The 16,804-nt window shown below is 43.6% G+C and overlaps 1 protein-coding gene across 2 annotated transcripts; it reads left to right on the top strand.

The window, feature by feature from the left end:
- Nucleotides 1-106: 106 nt before the first annotated feature.
- On the top strand, nt 107-15,752 carry STAMBPL1 (STAM binding protein like 1). Of its 2 annotated transcripts, none has more exons than XM_081824347.1 (8): nt 107-260; nt 2,098-2,193; nt 4,255-4,612; nt 5,703-5,827; nt 7,863-8,000; nt 12,146-12,258; nt 13,256-13,355; nt 14,097-15,752. In XM_081824347.1, the coding sequence occupies exons 1-8, from the start codon at nt 255-257 to the stop codon at nt 14,151-14,153; spliced, it is 993 nt and encodes a 330-aa protein (XP_081680473.1). In that variant the 5' UTR covers nt 107-254; the 3' UTR covers nt 14,154-15,752. The 2 variants fall into 2 exon arrangements, with proteins under 2 accessions (XP_081680473.1, XP_081680474.1); XM_081824348.1 differs by lacking the exon at nt 107-260 and adding an exon at nt 316-726.
- The last annotated feature ends 1,052 nt before the right edge of the window (nt 15,753-16,804 follow it).

Below are 16,804 nucleotides of genomic sequence, written 5' to 3'. Positions count from 1 at the left end.
CGCTCAGCAGAGTCTACTTCTCTCCCTCTCCTTCTCCCTCTGCCCCTCCCCCTGCTCATGCATGCCTTCTCTCTCTCTCTCTCTCTGTCTCAAAATAAATAAATAAAATCTTTAAGAAAAAAAGAAACCATCACTGAGCTTTTCCTGTCATATAATGCTAAGGATGTGCTTTCTCTTTTCCTAGCTTGTTTGTAGAAAAGCTTCCCAGCCATCGAGATTACCAGCAATGTGCAGTCCCAGAAAAGCAGGATATTATGAAGGTATTGTGAGGTCGATTCTCCCCCCGGGGGTCAAATGCTCCACATGTCTCCATTATTGATCTCCTCCTCCTCCTCCCTTCCTTCATCTCATCCTCTGGAGAGTTTGAGCACAGAAAATTCATTCCATTAGCCAAGATGTTTCGATTTCTTCTTGGACCTTTAATCATTGCTCCAGAGCCAGTGTGGGATGTCTAATTGAAACTGGAAGGGGGGAGAAAATAAAAAGATCGAGAATGTGCTCAATGTCTTTGTGGCGAGAAGAAGGAATTATTCACTGTTCTTCCCAGGGATTGCAAGAAAGGTGGTTCAATTCCCCGGATTTGTTTGAGAGTCATTTTGGCGGGTTTTGATTCTTCCATACAGTCCTGAACCTCAGAAGTGTTTGAAAATCAGTGTTGATTATTAAGGTGGCCCCAAAGTTCTAGTTCTTTTCTTGTAGTACCCAGAAAAGCAGGATATTATGAAGGTGTTGTGGGGTGCTAGCCTATGGCGTAATCAAGTGTTTAAGGGTAAGGGGTGTCTTGAAATAGTCTCAAGGAAAAGGAAGATGTTTGCTGAAAAGTTCTGTATTCACCGTCAACCTTGGCAGCCGATAGAGCTTCAAGTATTTTTAGCTGAGAATATATATATATATATATATATCCTTTTAAATAACATTTTTAAAATGTTTCCCATGTATCTGTGTTAAGTAGTTTGGTTGATCTTATATATGGAGGAAGATAACACGGTATATACAAAGCCATGAAATTTTAAGTAACTCTCCGAAGATGCTTGACCATATAATGGACAAGAGGCTCTCTTACCACTATGTCTGGCCTGAGGCTGCCTGTAAGAACCCAGATTGTGTCAAATGGTCATCTACATTTTTAAAAATTTCTATACACACTTATCTGAAGGGGCAATCACTGCCATGCCTTGTGTAGCCTTTCCACCGAATTCTCTTGTTCATTCAAACTCAGGCTGTTCTGTATGTTCTGCCAAGCTGACTCTTTTACTCTGATTTGGTTTTATTCTTATTTCTTCTCATAGGAAGCCATTTTCTGAAAGCATATACATTCTTTGTTTATGCTTGTTGAATAAATGGATGGGTGGGAGGATGGGAGGATGGATGGATAGATGGGAGGATGGATATAGATGGACGGATGGATGGATGGCAGAAGATTAAGAGAAAAGAAATTTTAGTGGAAGAGCCTGGCCAGAGTCAGATTTGGATTCTAGTCATAATGGGGCCACTAGCTAGTAGTACTTCTAATCTCTATAGGCCTTTGTTCCCTCATCTCTGAAAAGGAGGGTAGTACTTGGACTTAATCAGATTTCCCAGATTTTCTGTCCACTAAGAAGAATCACAGGAAAATTGTTTGAGATCCAGATCCCCCAACCCCTTCTCTAAACATGTTGATTCAGGGGAACTGGGAGGAGGCCTAGGAATCTGTATTTGTATACAAAGTGCCTCAGCCTCTTTTTTGCAGTCAAGCCTAGCAATCCCTACCTACCATGTTCTCCAGCGTCGCTTCGAACTATGATGCCATAGCATTTGCATACAGTGGAATATGCAGTTACAAACCCACTGCTTAAAAACGGGGTACCTACCTAGACGGAATGCTTATCTAACCGAGTCGATTGAGGTCTTATGAGAGGGATAATGCTTTCCCTTCCCTACTGAAAATTTGTGTTTTGGAGCCATAGCAAGGAGAGGTTTATATGTCCACCATCATCTTTGGTTACTTGTATCTTGATTTCTAATACACATACAAGTTGTTTTTCTTTCTCAGCTGATGATCTGAAAGACTATACTGAGAATCCCACTAATCAATATGTATATATATATTTTTAAAAGAAACTGAAGGAGATTGCATTCCCAAGGACAGATGAATTGAAAAAGGACCTTTTAAAGAAATATAACATAGAATACCAAGAATATTTGCAAAGCAAAGTAAGTTCAATTGGTACATTTGTTTCATGACTGTTTTCTGTGCAAACATTTTTTTAAATTTCATGTTCATGTGAGTTTTTCAAATGGCTTGTGCATTTAAATTAAAAATTAAAGACGCAGTGATGTAAAACCAATAAAAAATTCATGTTGATATATGGGTTAAGCACTTGCACCAAAGATGTGGTATTTTTATTACCCTGCAACATCTAATCATGTAATGCATTAGAAAATAAACTTCCTACATTGAATTTAAATGGAGCTTTTTGACCAACTCTTGGCCACTGTAACCTTGAGGCAGATGACTGCTCTTTGGTGATGAACAGAGGCAGTGGGAGATAGGGAGAATAGTACATAGTTTCTGACTTACCTTATTATGCAGGCCTTGGAAATGTGAATTCGATTCTTCAGTCTTACAGTCAATATTACATTGAGAGGGAATAATAGCTAACCATATGAGTGAAATGTAATCGTATCACCAATGGATGGTGGCTTCTGCATCATTATTACATAAAGAGTGACAATGATAATGATGTCTAAGAGATTGAATGGCATTAAGAGAAAAAATTGATCTCTAGGACCTCGAGTTCAACACTCAAACTCTTAATGTCTTCAGCAATGTTATAAAAATCGCTTCGCTTTTTTTGTTGGACTGTGTGTTTATGTGCTTTGAAATTGTCACTTGTGCTGGCTCTCGCTTGAGTTCAGGCTCATGAACTCTGAATGTGGCCCTGGGAACCTCCGGGCTTCCTGTGGGTGTAGCTGGAAGTCAGGGTTGAGTGCGGCGTTTTGACCAAGGGACAGAGGGAATGTTGAAATCTGAACGTTGCCTCAAGTGCGGCTATGGATGATTTGGATTTGACTTGAAGTATGATAGATGAGAATGCTCTTGGAGGTTCACACAAAGCAACGGCAAAGGAGAGAAAGGCCCAGGCCAGTCTTCCTTCCCATCAGCAGTGTGCGTGTGGTCGTCCCCTCAGGGTCTCCCAGGGAGGAACAGCCCGGTCTGCCTTTGATGACACCAATTCGGTCCCAGTGGGCAACAGTGTCCCGAAGTATATATCACAGAGAAATCTGTGTGGAGATAGAGTGGCAGCCTTTATGCCTAGGAGAGATGGACATGCCCATCAGTAAGCCCTTGCTATAGGGAGCACGGGCATCACCGGGAGCTTGTTCGAAATGCAGACTCTCAGGCCACGCCCCACTCCTGCTGAGTCGGAGTCAGCCCTTCTGACGAGACCCTGGGGGATTCGTGCACACCCCCAAACTGCTGCCGTAAGCTGTGTCCCCCACCCTGCCCTTCCCAAAGTGACTTTTAATCAAAACCATTTGAGGAGCTTATTAAAGATTTATATTCTCTGACCTAATAATGCCTGGATTTTTTTTTTCTAAGACTAGGGAGCCTGGGAATCCTCATTTTAACAAAATTCTGGCTCGTCCTGATGGAGATGATTGGACCCCATTTTGAGAACTGTTTCCTAGGGGTTCCCCCTTCTCTGTAAAGTTCCAGCAGTCTGAGTTCTAGAGTCCAAGGCAAGAGGTTCTAGGGCAACACCGGCCAACAGAACTTCCTCCCATGGTAGAAAAATGTTCCGTGCGGAAGCCGCCAGCCACGTGATACTTAAAAGGTGGCTGGCAGGACTGCGGAACTCAATGTCTAACGTCATTAGACTTGAATTAATTTAAACTTAAGTAGCCCACAGGGCTGGCAGCTACTGTATTGGCCAGTGAGGTCTAGGGTGATAGAACCGTTCCCGAGATATTTCGCTCTGGTTATCGGTGAGGCAGGCCACGCCGCCAACCGTGACCTTGAGTTTCTAATATTCTTCTAACGCGCAGGGGAATGGAGGGGACGTGACTGTCACGGCCTGCCCCCGGTAACATAATGAGTGGACGTGGAGCTGCCGCCTTGATCAGACTAAGGGGCTCTTGCCGTGATGGTTTCTTATTTCCCGCGCTGTCACCTGCGTGTCCCTGCACGCGCACCGCAGCGTCTGTGTCTCTCTGTCCTTGGCAAGCGGGGAAGTTAAATGTCTAATCCCAGTTGGCTGGCGCCTTTTCCAGAACAAATACAAGGCGGAAATTCTCAAACAACTGGAGCATCAGAGCCTGATCGAGGCCGAAAGGAAGCGGGTGGCTCGGATGCGCCAGCAGCAGCTGGAGTCTGAGCAGTTCCTATTTTTCGAAGACCAGCTCAAGAAGCAGGAATTAGCCCGGGGTCAGATGCGAAGCCAGGAAACCCCGGCGCTGGCGGAGCAGATTGACGGGAGCGCTTTGTCCTGCTTGTCCGCGCAGCGGAACAGTGCCCTGCTGAATGTGTTCGCAGACCAGCCTCCTAAGAGCGAGGCGGCCCCTGACGCCAGGCACTCACCTCCCGTAAACCGGGCTTTAAAGCCCGCGGCCGCTCTGAGCGCCGTGCACAGTAAGTGACGGGCGGCCTCCCTGCCAGGCCCCGCCTCGCTTCTGACCGAGCCTCCTTTCCGCGACGGCTGGGACGGGGCTCCTCTTCCCATTATCCGCTGTGGTAGCGCGGCGGCAGGGTGTGGTGTGAATTTCAGTGCCATCCGGCTTTCCCGCAGCCGTAACCTAACGTTCAGGCAGCACAATTTGCTCCCCCCCCACCCCCCCGTAGAGCAGCAACTCTCTCATAAACGGGGCCCTTATGTGGTCATGGGGCCAGAGATTTGAAAAGAGAATTCCGAGCATTTTTTTTTCTTTCCTGTATTTTCTACCAAGAAACACCTGAATCTTAAAGGTGGACACTTAAACACTGGAAAGAAGATGCCGAGAAAATGGTTGGCACAGACCTCGGCTTAAAACGTCAATGTTTCGCCTTTACCTGCCCCAGGAGGGTCTTGCGCACACAGGTAGTCAACCTCCAGGTGGATTATGTGCTTCTGCCCACAGTTAGGGCTGCTCGGGGGCGGCTCCATCCCCGCCGACAAGTTCCCAAATCCAAACGCAGACCCTGTCGGACGGCGTCTTGTTTCCATTTATTTTAAGAGTTGTGGTAGGCAACCGCTTTATAAATTACCCCATCGCGAATTATTCCTGAAAACGGTGCTCTTATTTAACCATCACCAACTTCCATAAAGACATAAAGTAACATGTGGAAGACACAGTGAAGAGCATCTCTCCTATGTCTTACGGTCTGTGAGATATATGCTCTGCAACCTTGGCACTTAGCAGTGTATTTGCTTTGTGCCACAAAAAAAAAAAAAAACAACACCTCACACATACGTGTAAACAGTTGATCTAAGGTGCAAAGGTGTTAAAATGCTGGTGCCTCCCCCCCTTGTTCATGAGACAATTTATAGGCAAAGCAGAATTTTACCTTCCTTCTCATTGATGCTTACTGTTAAAGAGTTTAAAAATAAAATACAGAAAGTGGAGCACCTGAAAATTTCATCTTTTATGTTTCAATGGCCCTGCAGTTGCTTGCCAAAAACAGCTCTGATGGATGGGATGTAAGATTTGTTTCTTTAGCTTGTTCTGCCTTTCCTGTTTCTTAGATTTAGTGGTCGAAGGACTGCGGTGTGTAGTTTTATCAAGAGACCTTTGCCAGAGATTTCTGCTGCTGGCAGAATCTAACACACTCAGAGGAATAGAAACCTGTGGAATACTCTGTGGAAAACTGGTATGCCCTTTGTTTCATATCTTTCTGCCCACGATACGTTCAGTCGTCGTGACTTTCTCATCATAAGCAGAACAGAATAAACGCATCCTAACAGTTGCAAAAATTATGAGGTTATCTTTACCTAGACTAATGAACACAAAACCACTGTCATTATTCGTGGAATGGTCCTTTCAGGAAATGGGTTGTAAAATTTTAGGGATACCGTAAAAACTTGTTGTAAAGAATGAATCAAACCACATGTAAACCTTTGTTTAAAAAAATGATGGATTAGGGCCACCCGGGGGGCTGAGTCGGTTGAGCATCCGACTCTTGGTTTCAGCTCAGGTTATGATCTCAGGGTCGTGAGATCGAGCCCCGAGTCCAGCTCCGTGCTGAGTTCGGAGTCTTCTTGAGAGTCTCTCTCTCCCTCTGCCCCTCCCCACCTGCTCTCTCTCTCTCTCTCTGTCAAATAAATAAATAAAATTTTTTTTTAAAAAAAGGAAAAATGATGGATTATAGGTCTCCAAATTTCCAAAGCCATCTAGTTTTCTAAATCAGATTTCTATTGCAATTGTTAGTTTCCCATATATTTATCTAATTAACTCCCTGTTCTGATCTGAGGCAAGTGTCATCTCGTCACCCTTTTGCAGATCCATGTGGAATAAAACTAGGGTTCTGTTGTTTGGGTTTTTTTTTTTTTTTTTTAGTTGCAGACAGGAGTTTCAACAAGCTGAAATCTTACGGCACAGGTCCTGTTTACGTATGGAAGATTTTATCAGAAATATGTGATGAAAGACAATGTCAAAATAGAAGGAGGGCCACAGAGAGAAGATGCATTTAATTTGCTAGTTGCAAGAAGGTTAAATAATGTCTTGTGGAAGGTGCCCTTTATGGTGTCACTTGGGTCCAGGCGCATTTTCCACCCTAAACATTTAGCTTGGGAACTGTTGCTTAACCGAATACGTTCTATTCAGCACACAGTGTCCCTACCGTATTCCCATTCTGCATCTTCATGTGTCCTCCAGGAGAGAGGAAGCACAGATGACCCAACACAGGAGTGTGACCCACCCTGTGCTCCCCTCAGCCACCTTGTTTGTCCTTCAGGGGCAATGTGCTCTGGATGCTTCTTCAAGACCATATGTGGTACCTAGTTTGATTGATTGATGGAGTCATTCATTCATTCTTCACTCATTCCTTCATTCGTTCCTTCATCGGACAGACATGTACTGAGTACCTAGATGTGCCAGGCACTGCGCTTGGTTTTGGCATTCTGTAGCCTCCAACAGCCATAGTCTTTTCTCACATGATGCCTCTGAAGAACCAGCCAGATGACTAATTCTCAGTGGGGCAGGAAAGCCCTTAGACCAGAGAGAAGGGGGTGTTTGTGGAGGGCGGACAGCCCCCCCAGTACCAGCAGCTCCTCCCTGAGCATCCTATCACCTCTTCTCAGCCCCCTTCCTTCAACTCTTCCCTTGACCTGAAGGGAGCAATGTGTTTTTCCTTTTTCGTTTTCTAAATGCAAACCCAAAACATCACCTTACTTATGGAAAATCTCAGTGAGTTCCCCCGGTGGCAGGAGGAAAATTAGGTCTGGACGTGAAATGAAGTATCATTAATAAAATAAAAACGAGACCATCAACCTCCACAAACCTTAGAAATGTCCCTCAGTAAAGCCACAAAATCGTTTAACTAGTATCTCCCCCTCCAAATAAGCCTGCTGCTATTTTGTTCGGACTTTTTTCCTCTGCAAATGTAGTATATCAAGACATTATTTATTAACTGAACGATCATGGACCAGCCCGGGATGCGAACTCCTATTTGTTATACATTTTCTATTGTGAAAAGAGGTTTTGAGGTCCAGAGAGCTACCTGTCAGATTTTTGGCAGATTATCCATTTTTAAGTGTGAGGCTTTGATTTTGAGGATGTGGATGGTGGGGCACTCTCTAGTCTTACAGCAAAACATTGTACTTCCAGCTCAGGCTGTGGTCTTTTGTTTTTGTTTTTGTTTTTTTTCTCCCAGATGCTTGTTATTCTTTTTGCTGATTGTTTTTTAGACACATAATGAATTTACTATCACCCATGTAATTGTGCCAAAGCAGTCTGCGGGGCCGGACTACTGTGACGTGGAGAATGTGGAAGAATTATTTGGCGTTCAGGACCAACATGGCCTCCTCACACTGGGATGGATCCACGTACGTGTGACCTTTGGCTTTCAGTATATTTTCCGTGGAGTGCCGTTTTCCTTCTTGAGGAAATTTAGCTTCCTTTAAATCGTTTCTTCTTGATTTTTTTCAGGTGGAATAAAGGTCATCATATTAAAGCATTCTCTTCAATGTTAGGTCATGTCTAAATCTGTCAGATCTGGATTTGGACAGGCTTATATTATGCTTTTTTTCTTACCATCCAACGTTAAAAGAGAGAAACATTTGGAAATTGGGTGACTTGCTTTGATGATTTTATAGAGTCTAATGGAGACCTAGTCAGATTTTTAACTAATTCGATGAGACCATTATTAATGTTCTCTTTCTCTTTGCCATGGGTCAAAAGTAGATTAAGAAAATTGCTGAAAATGTTTCTTTGAAACAGATGTTTTTATATATTAAACAGGAACCATACATTCTTCCGCATCTCCCCTCCAGGCCAAGGAGGAATTTATCACTGTACAAACAGCTATGGTGGGGCCAAAAATATTGGGTTCCAACATCTACTGGGCCATCATAGGAGCAAGAAAAGGCTTGGCATGAATGAAAAGACATGAGTTTAAATCTCAGTTCTGCTAAAAATTCCTTACAGAAATGTTGGTAAATTATGTAAATAATCTGGGCATCAGCTTTATCATCCATAAAACAGATGTCATAATAATTGACTTCCTGCAGTGGTCTGCAGTAAATGAGATAATGCCAGTGAATTTCGTGACACCTTTTTCTAGGAACTCAAAAAATGGTAGCCATTGGTTTTGGTGATGATGCTCTACTTTTCCTGTCCATGGTTTAATCTGTCTGGGGGACATTTTTCCATTCAGTCTTGTACATGTGGACCTGGGGTAGAGACAAATCATCCCACTATCATGGGATGATGGCCAAGATTTTCTGAGAGAATGAGGAAGAATTCAAGAGCCCTTGCAGAGAGAGGGGCAGAACACATGCTTGGATGGCCCCATCCCTCCCTACCCACAAAATCGGCAAGCACTTGGTGTTACATAATTTCAGAGGTAGAAGAGACTTTAGTCCCAGCTCTACCTAAGTTCCTTTTTTTTAAGATTTTATGTATTTATTTGCGAGAGAGAGAGAGCGAGAGCATGAGCAGTAAGAGGGGCAGAGGGAGAGGGAGAAGCAGACTCCCCACTGAGCAGGGAGCCCGACATAGGGCTCCATCCCAGGACTCTGAGATCATGACCTGAGCTGAGGGCAGACACTTAACCAACTGAGCCACCCAGGTGCCCCCTCCACCTAGGTTCCTATGTGTTCTTCGTCACTTCCTTGCTTCCAGATGCCGCATTGAGCAGCTGGGGCTAATGAGTGCCCTCTCTCCCTCACTGGATTTGTGTGAGCCATAAACAAGACATCAAGTGTGAAAGCCCTTTGAAAAATATAAACCACCTCTCAAACGCAAGAAATGATTGATGACGAAGAGTTGGCAAAACCTTCCATATGTCTATTTGTTTTACTTAACAGTAAGTAATGTGCCTTAGTGGGTGCTTAGAAATTGCTGAATTTTAAAGGCACTCTTTAGTTTAATGTGATTTTCTGTAACAGGGATGTATTTTAAAGCAAAATAAATTGCAGCAAAGAAATTATAACACAAACTGAATAAGAATGACAGTCCATTATATTATACTTACACCGAAAAGTCAGTGTTAGTTTATCTTATAAAACATTTCCCAAATTAAAAACAGGTTTTCCCTTTATGGCCTGTGTATATAATATATGCAATAGTGAAGTTAAGTCATTTAGATGATGAATTTGGCAAAATTTTAGAATTCCAGGATTTTGCTTTTTGTTTATTTCACCATGGCCAATCATTGTGGTTTGATGCAAACCCTAAAACATTGCATTTCTAAATTTTAATGGTTGCAAATGATATTTTGTGATTTTTTTTTTATTGAATAATAGTAGCAACACATTCCAGAGCTAGCTTTTTTTCAGATGTAAGCTAGTCCTAGGAAAGAAGGGCTGAATCAGAATCAAATAGGGCTAGATTCGCATGTGGACTTAGCTTAACTGGCTCCCTGAACGTTGGCATTATTTACTCTTGTGCTTACCTCAGTCTTCTCATCTGTAAAATGGGCATGGTAATAGCACTTTTCTCATGTTGTTGCAAGAGTTGAATGAGGTAATGCATGGAAGGTGATTTGCTCAGTGCCTGAGCGAATGACATCTGCAGCCATCATCATCATCATGGTCCTGGCCATGGTCATGGTCATTTTTATTTCCATCGAGGGCGTGAGGTGGGAGCGCCATTCTCCCATGGAAGAGCTATTATTATCTGAGTAGCAGTGATTCCTCCTGGCAGAAATGTGCTTTCAGTCTGCAAATAAATGGACAGGCAGAGTGATTTGTCTCTTTGACAGTCTGCTTGCCGCCTCCACAGCGCTGGAGTCCCATTGAGCAATTCTTACTTTCTCACCGAGGCATAGACAGTTCTATGTAGTAACAGAAGGTTTGCATTGAATCAGATGAACAGGCAGTCAGACCCTCCTACTCATACCCTCACTAAAGCTTTGGGTTTTAAAAGGTAGGATAAGGGCAACTGGGTGGCTCAGATGGTTAAGCGTCTGCCTTCGGCTCAAGTCATGATCCCAGGGTCCCGGGATTGAGTTCTGCATCGGGCTCCCTGCTAGGCGGGGAGCCTGCTTCTCTCTCTGCCTCTGCCTCTCTCTCTCTCTCTCTCTCTGACTCTCATGAATAAGTAAATAAAACATTTAAAAAAATAAAAAAATAAAATAAAAGGTAGGATAATTTCCAGTCCTCAGTTGACCTCCCATCTTTGTAGACCAAGACCAAGAGTTACTTTTTCCTCACAGAATACGTAACTTCTGTAAATAGATATCAATGACTTTTACTTTCATTCTGTTAAATCTGTTAAATAAAGTGGAAATGAGTTGTAATATCCTGCATTTCTTTAGCAGACCATAGTTACGTGTAAAGGCATGAAGCCGTGCCCTTTAGTTAATAATGGCGATATTGGGGCGCATGGGTGGTTCAGTCGGTTAAGCCTCCAGCTCTTGGTTTCGGCTTAGGTCACGATCTCAGAGTCATGAGATCGAGCCCCACATGGGGCTCTGTGCTCAGCAGGGAGTCTGCTTGAGATTCTCTCTTCCTTCTCCCCCTGCTCCCCTCAAAAAAAAAAGATGATATTAAAATAACAACAGCAATAACACAAGGAATGATTTTGATTCCTTTCTGTGCTAGGCACTGTTCTAAGAATTTACATGGATTGTCTCATTTAATTTTAATGTAGCAACCCCATGAAGAAAATGATTACTGTCCTTATTTTATAGCTGATGAAATGGGCATGAGGGGGTTAATCTTAGTATCATACAGCCAGTGAGCGATGGGCCTAGGACCCAGACAGTGCATGCCGGGGACCTTGGTTTCATGCTTCAAGTGGTCACATTCCTTTTTCAAGGGTAACTGGGGTTGACTATGAATTTTAAAATCATGTTGGGTGCAGGTATTTTTCATATTCAAGTGTGTACCTCTGATCTGTCTCTCATATACACAAGCTTGTATATAGCCAAAAACCTGGAAGCTACATCTTTCGATTTATAATCTCCCATTCCTTCTCATCATATGGGTATTTACTTACTGTAGGAGATGAGTCCCAAACGCCTCCAACAACCCGGAGAATTCTGTTCTCCCATTTGTAGGGAATGATGATCCACAAAAGGACACATAGCAAAATGTGGTAAATTCATTGAAAGCATTCCTTTTGTGTCCATGGTTTTGTATAAAGTATCTCTGTGTTTCCGATCACAGCTGCGTTCCTGACCAGCTGTGTGACCACGGGCAAGTTACTTAAAGGAACCTCAGGATCCTGTGTGTGAAATTGAGATGCTAATAGAAGCATCCCCTAGCTGCGTTGTGATGAGAAGAGTTCTGTCTGTTCTAATAAGCAGAAAGTGCATGAACACTTCCAAGAGCCTCTTCTCAAAGTCGTAGTTATTCCCAAGGTGCATGAGGGGAAGGATTATGTCAGCGACATATTTTTTAAAATCCTGATTTGATTAATGACGGTAAAAAAGAAAAAGCCAATTACGAGAGATTTCTCTTCGAATGGGCTGTGGCCTCGGCTAAGACAACTCCTCCAATAAGATTGTCCTCTTTTCTGTTTATAGACACACCCGACCCAAACTGCGTTCTTGTCCAGTGTTGATCTTCACACTCACTGTTCCTATCAGCTCATGCTGCCAGAGGCTATTGCCATTGTTTGTTCACCAAAGCATAAAGAGTAAGTGTACCTGTGGACGGGGTCCAAGTGAGGCGTTGTCTGGGGCTGCTGGGTTCAAGTGCGTCCACGTGGCAGGTGGTGGCTCTTGGATAGGCAGGCACCCGGTGCCCTTGGGAAGCAGAGATTGGTGCCAGCCAGCTCCCTTTTACCGATAGCTCAGCAGTCTTTTGGTTTTTAAGGTCCTTTCATAGTAGAATTACTGGCTCTCTTTACTTAGTGAGCATGATCTCCAAGTGGATAAACTGGATGTTATTTCAGTTTGCCTTTTGAGATCGTGATTCTCCTGTTGTAAGAAAATTTCTAGCCTTAGCTTAATGACCTCCAAAGCCTTTCTAGGTTTGGGAGACAATGACTGTGAGAGAGTGATTATGAGCAGAGGAGTCAGACAAACTTCGAGTGGAATCCTGCCTCCAGCCTCAAATGGTGTGTGACTAGCAGGATACCTGACCACTATGAGCCTCAGTCTCTTTATCTCTGACACCACCCGTCGGGATTGATGTGAAGAAGCTGATGTGTAGAAAGGGCTTAGCATAGTGCCTGGTCCCACAGTTAGCACTTGACAAATATTTGCTGTTTCTTTAAACAGTGTCTGTGTTATTAGAGAAAGTAGAAATATTTTCCACCTGTGATTTCCTCCCACGGGGCCTCCCTTTTCCATTCCGGTCTCACAGGACAGTTCAGCTGCCCCTCTTCCCCATTGCAGCCCAGCAGGTGCGTGGAGTTCGCCTTGGCCCCTCGGGAGCTTCTCTGCTCTGGGCCAGTGGTTGCAAAATTGGTTTAAAAGATCGCTATGGAGGGCGCCTGGGCGGCTCCGTAGGTTAAGCGTCAGACTCTTGATTTCAGCTCAGGGTCATGAGATCGAGCCCTGCGTCGAGCTACTCGCTGAGCGTGGAGTCTGCTTAAGATTCCCTCTCTCTCCCCCTCCTCCCCCACCTGCTCGCCCTGGAAAGCCAAATGATCTTAAATTTCTGTTCCTTTTGTTTCCACCCTGTAACAGCACTGGCATTTTCAGACTCACCAACGCTGGCATGCTCGAGGTTTCTGCTTGTAAAAAGAAGGGTTTTCATCCACACACCAAGGACCCCAGGCTGTTCAGTGTGAGTAGACTGCGCTGGCTATTTTTTTTTTTTTTTACAGATACTTATTTTTCACCTCTTCCTTTTTTCTTTGCTCCTTGAAGGAGAGAAACAGTAACAGTATAATATGGGATAAAACACGGAAGTGCTTAGTTTGGGGCTTTCTTATCCTGAAAATTAATCAAGCTTTGTAGTTACTTCTGATTTCTTTGCACGATCATTTTATTTACAAGAGAATACAAGTGTCTCTGTAGCACAGTTGATTGTGCATGAAGTTACCTTTCCATTTCTAAATGTTTCTCTGTGATACTTAAGGAAATGCAGTTTTCCTCAGACCCCAAGTAAGCACAACGAAAGAAAATGATATTTAGTGTCTCATAAATTCTTTCTGCCCGATGTGGCCAGATTAATTTTTTCATAACAGTACACTGAAAACTGTAAGCATACTTCTTGGTTAGCTATGTATAGCCCCAAAGAAACACTATTTGACTACATCTTTTCTTTCTAAATGCTTGCCTGGTGGTTCTCTGGTGGTAACGTCAGAGAAACATTATTTTGAAGTTAGAATCTACTTAAAATGACAATTACTTGGCAACGTCTGTACGTGTGTTTCGGTTGGAAATGAATAAATACGATTCTATTTGTTCTGATCGGAAACATTTTCAAAATCAGGAACGTTTTTAAGCTAGGAAATTCACGTTCCCTTTCTGCAGAGAACCAGGGTAAACATTACGATGTAAAACCAATTTTTTTCTCGCCTAGATATGCAAACATGTGTTGGTAAAAGACATAAAAATAACCATGCTGGATCTAAGGTGATGTGTTCCGAAGATTAGCACCGTCGACCCCAGACACCTACCCGTGGACGTGCGGTTGTGGATTTTCTTAAGACGTTTCCTGAAGTGACTGATATTTTGTATTTATACATTTTAGATCAGAAAGTTTGATATTTATTGTTCTTGCCCATTTTGAAGTTTCCTTTCTGGGTTGCTCTGTCTCCGGAGAAGTCACAGTTGGGTTCCATCAGTAGCTGTGAATGCGCCCAGATACTACAATCACACCATAAATAATGCGGCAAACAACAGTACGTCCGGTGTCCGTAGAGGTCTCCGCGCGTTTTCAGAGCTTTCCATGCTTCGCTGTATTTTTCTTGTCCTCGTTCCTATTAAAGGTCATTCCAAACAAGAGATGCTGAGTACCAGGGGGTCTCTCAGACAGGCCGCCTGTTTCTGCCACGCTTCCCTGTGGTCGAAAATGAGCAGTTTCCACGTGTGAGAAGAAACGTGGCTGTAGACGGTAGAGCCGTCTTGTGTTCAATGTCAAGCTCAGAGATACGTCTGCAGCGGATCCTAGTGGAGGATACCAGAAGAGCGAGCTTCTGCTCAGGGAGGGGTACCAGAGGGCTTGGGGTTAGCAGACGATTCATTAACTTGATTGAGAGGACTAAAAGCAGAGACGCTTGAGAGAAGAATGAAAAAAGACGCAGATGAAAGTGTACAGCTTATTACCGTGAAAGTTAATAGGGGCGACAGGAAGAAGAAATGAAATGTAGGAAATAACTGATAATTCTCAGCCTAAGAGAATAAGAAAATAATTTGGAAAGTGTGCTTGCAGTTAAAAGCACCTACCTATAAATCAAGGCACAGGGAACTGGAAGAAAAATACCCTTAAGCTGAATAAGGTGACATAAATACAACATGGTTTTACCGAGGCTTGGATTGGGATTTGTGACTGGTATCTAGATAATAAAAGCATTTACCTGGGTCAAAAGACAGGGATTAAATAGAAGGAAGGGGAGGTTTGTGGACTACGTTGGCCAGTTGAATTAGGAGGAAAAACTTTGTGGAGACAGAATGTGACCGTATTCAGAGGTAAAACGTTTAAAGGGGCAATTAAGGGGCACCTGGGTGGCTCAGTCATTAAGCGTCTGCCTTCGGCTCAGGTCATGATCCCAGGGTCCTGGGATGGAGCCCCACATTGGGCTCCCTGCTCCGCGGGAAGCCTGCTTCTCCCTTTCCCACCCCCCCTGCTTGTGTCCCCTCTCTTGCTGTGTCTTTCTCTGTCAAATAAATAAATAAAATCTTTAAAAATAAATAAAATAAAAAAAAAAGGGGCAATTAAGGTAAAATGAGGCCACTAGAGGGCCCTAATCCAATCTGACTGGGGTCCTTAATGAAGAAGAGATTAGGATGCAGACACAGAGGGAAGACCACGAGAGGACACAGGGAAAAGACAACCCTCTACAAGGAAAGATGCTTCCAAAGAAACCAGACCTGTCCACGCCTTGATCCCAGACCTCCAGCCTCCAGAACCATGAGAAAATAAATTTCCACGTCGTCTGACCCACTCAATCTGTGGTATTTTATTATGGCAATCCAGCAAACTCATACAGTACTTAATAAATATTTACTGACGTTGTTTTCTTTTTTCTCTCGCGGGACGGAATTGGAAATGACTTTCTTTGTTGTCACGCAGAAATTACTCTCTTCTCCACAGACCTTGTCAATTATAGAAGAGCAAGGCAGGTTTCTGTGGGTTATTCTCAGCTCCTGAAGGTGCTCCTGGATTCTTCTGAGAAGTGGTTTGTTTGCGGAACAATTGGCATTATATTCGAGATGCAGTGTCAGTGAAGGTCATATCCCAGGGCTGGTTCCATATCTCCCCCCACTTCATCCCACGCTGCAGACACACAGGTCATGCCAGAGACTGTGTTATTACAGCTGCTTGGACTGAGACTGAGGTTTTTATTGGGGAACCAGCCACAGTGACCCCAACACGTGGAAAGCAGATGTTTCTCACCTGGCACGTCTTACAGAATTATGTAGTGAGAGAATGTTCTATGTGAAGAGGATGCTTGAGAAATGTCAAGTGTTGGGCACTGATCAAGGAAAAGAGGAAAACGTTCAGCTCCTTATTCTTGGAATTTAGCGTGTTATTTGTCACAAAGACAACAAATAAGCCAAAAAACTCTCCTCTGTTCCTTTAAGAAACGTGTTTCCTTTTCTAGCGTCTTGGCTCTTTGTGAGGCAAGAATGTCTTTTCCTTGGGGACAGTTGACAAAAACATTAGTTAGTGGCTCTGAGTCATCATACTGATGTCCGAGAAGACTCTTTTTTTAGTTATCAAAAGGCACGTCTTCTTTTGGATTGCTTTGACAAAAATACCACAGGCTGGGTGGCTTAAACAACAGACATTTATTTCTCTCAGTTCTGGAGACCCGAAGTCTGAGGGAATGCCAGCACGTTTGGGTTCAGAGCTCATCTCCCTCCAGTGTCTTCTTATAAGGACACTAAAGTCCCATCATCAGGGCTCCACCCTCCTGACTCAGCCACCCCCACACACCATCACCCTGGGGACTCGATTTCAACATATGGATGTGGGGGCGGGGGAGGGAGGTACAAACATTCAGTCCATAGCAAGGCAAGTGCCAAAAAGCTAATGTTTTATCCATTTGCCTTTTTTTTTTGGAA

The sequence above is a fragment of the Leptonychotes weddellii genome, chromosome 6, assembly GCF_054177405.1.
Source record: "Leptonychotes weddellii isolate Sample4059 chromosome 6, ASM5417740v2, whole genome shotgun sequence".
Lineage (NCBI taxonomy): Eukaryota > Metazoa > Chordata > Mammalia > Carnivora > Phocidae > Leptonychotes > Leptonychotes weddellii.
The sequence above is the reverse complement of the archived record's forward strand: the minus strand, read 5'-3'. Positions and strand labels throughout refer to the sequence as shown.

What these genes read in the sequence shown, in the direction of transcription:
- STAMBPL1 (XM_081824347.1), top strand. An exon ending in TGTTCACCAAAGCATAAAGA is followed by an intron (nt 12,259 to 13,255) that starts GTAAGTGTACCT and finishes ACCCTGTAACAG; the next exon opens with CACTGGCATTTTCAGACTCA. An exon ending in AGGACCCCAGGCTGTTCAGT is followed by an intron (nt 13,356 to 14,096) that starts GTGAGTAGACTG and finishes TTTCTCGCCTAG; the next exon opens with ATATGCAAACATGTGTTGGT.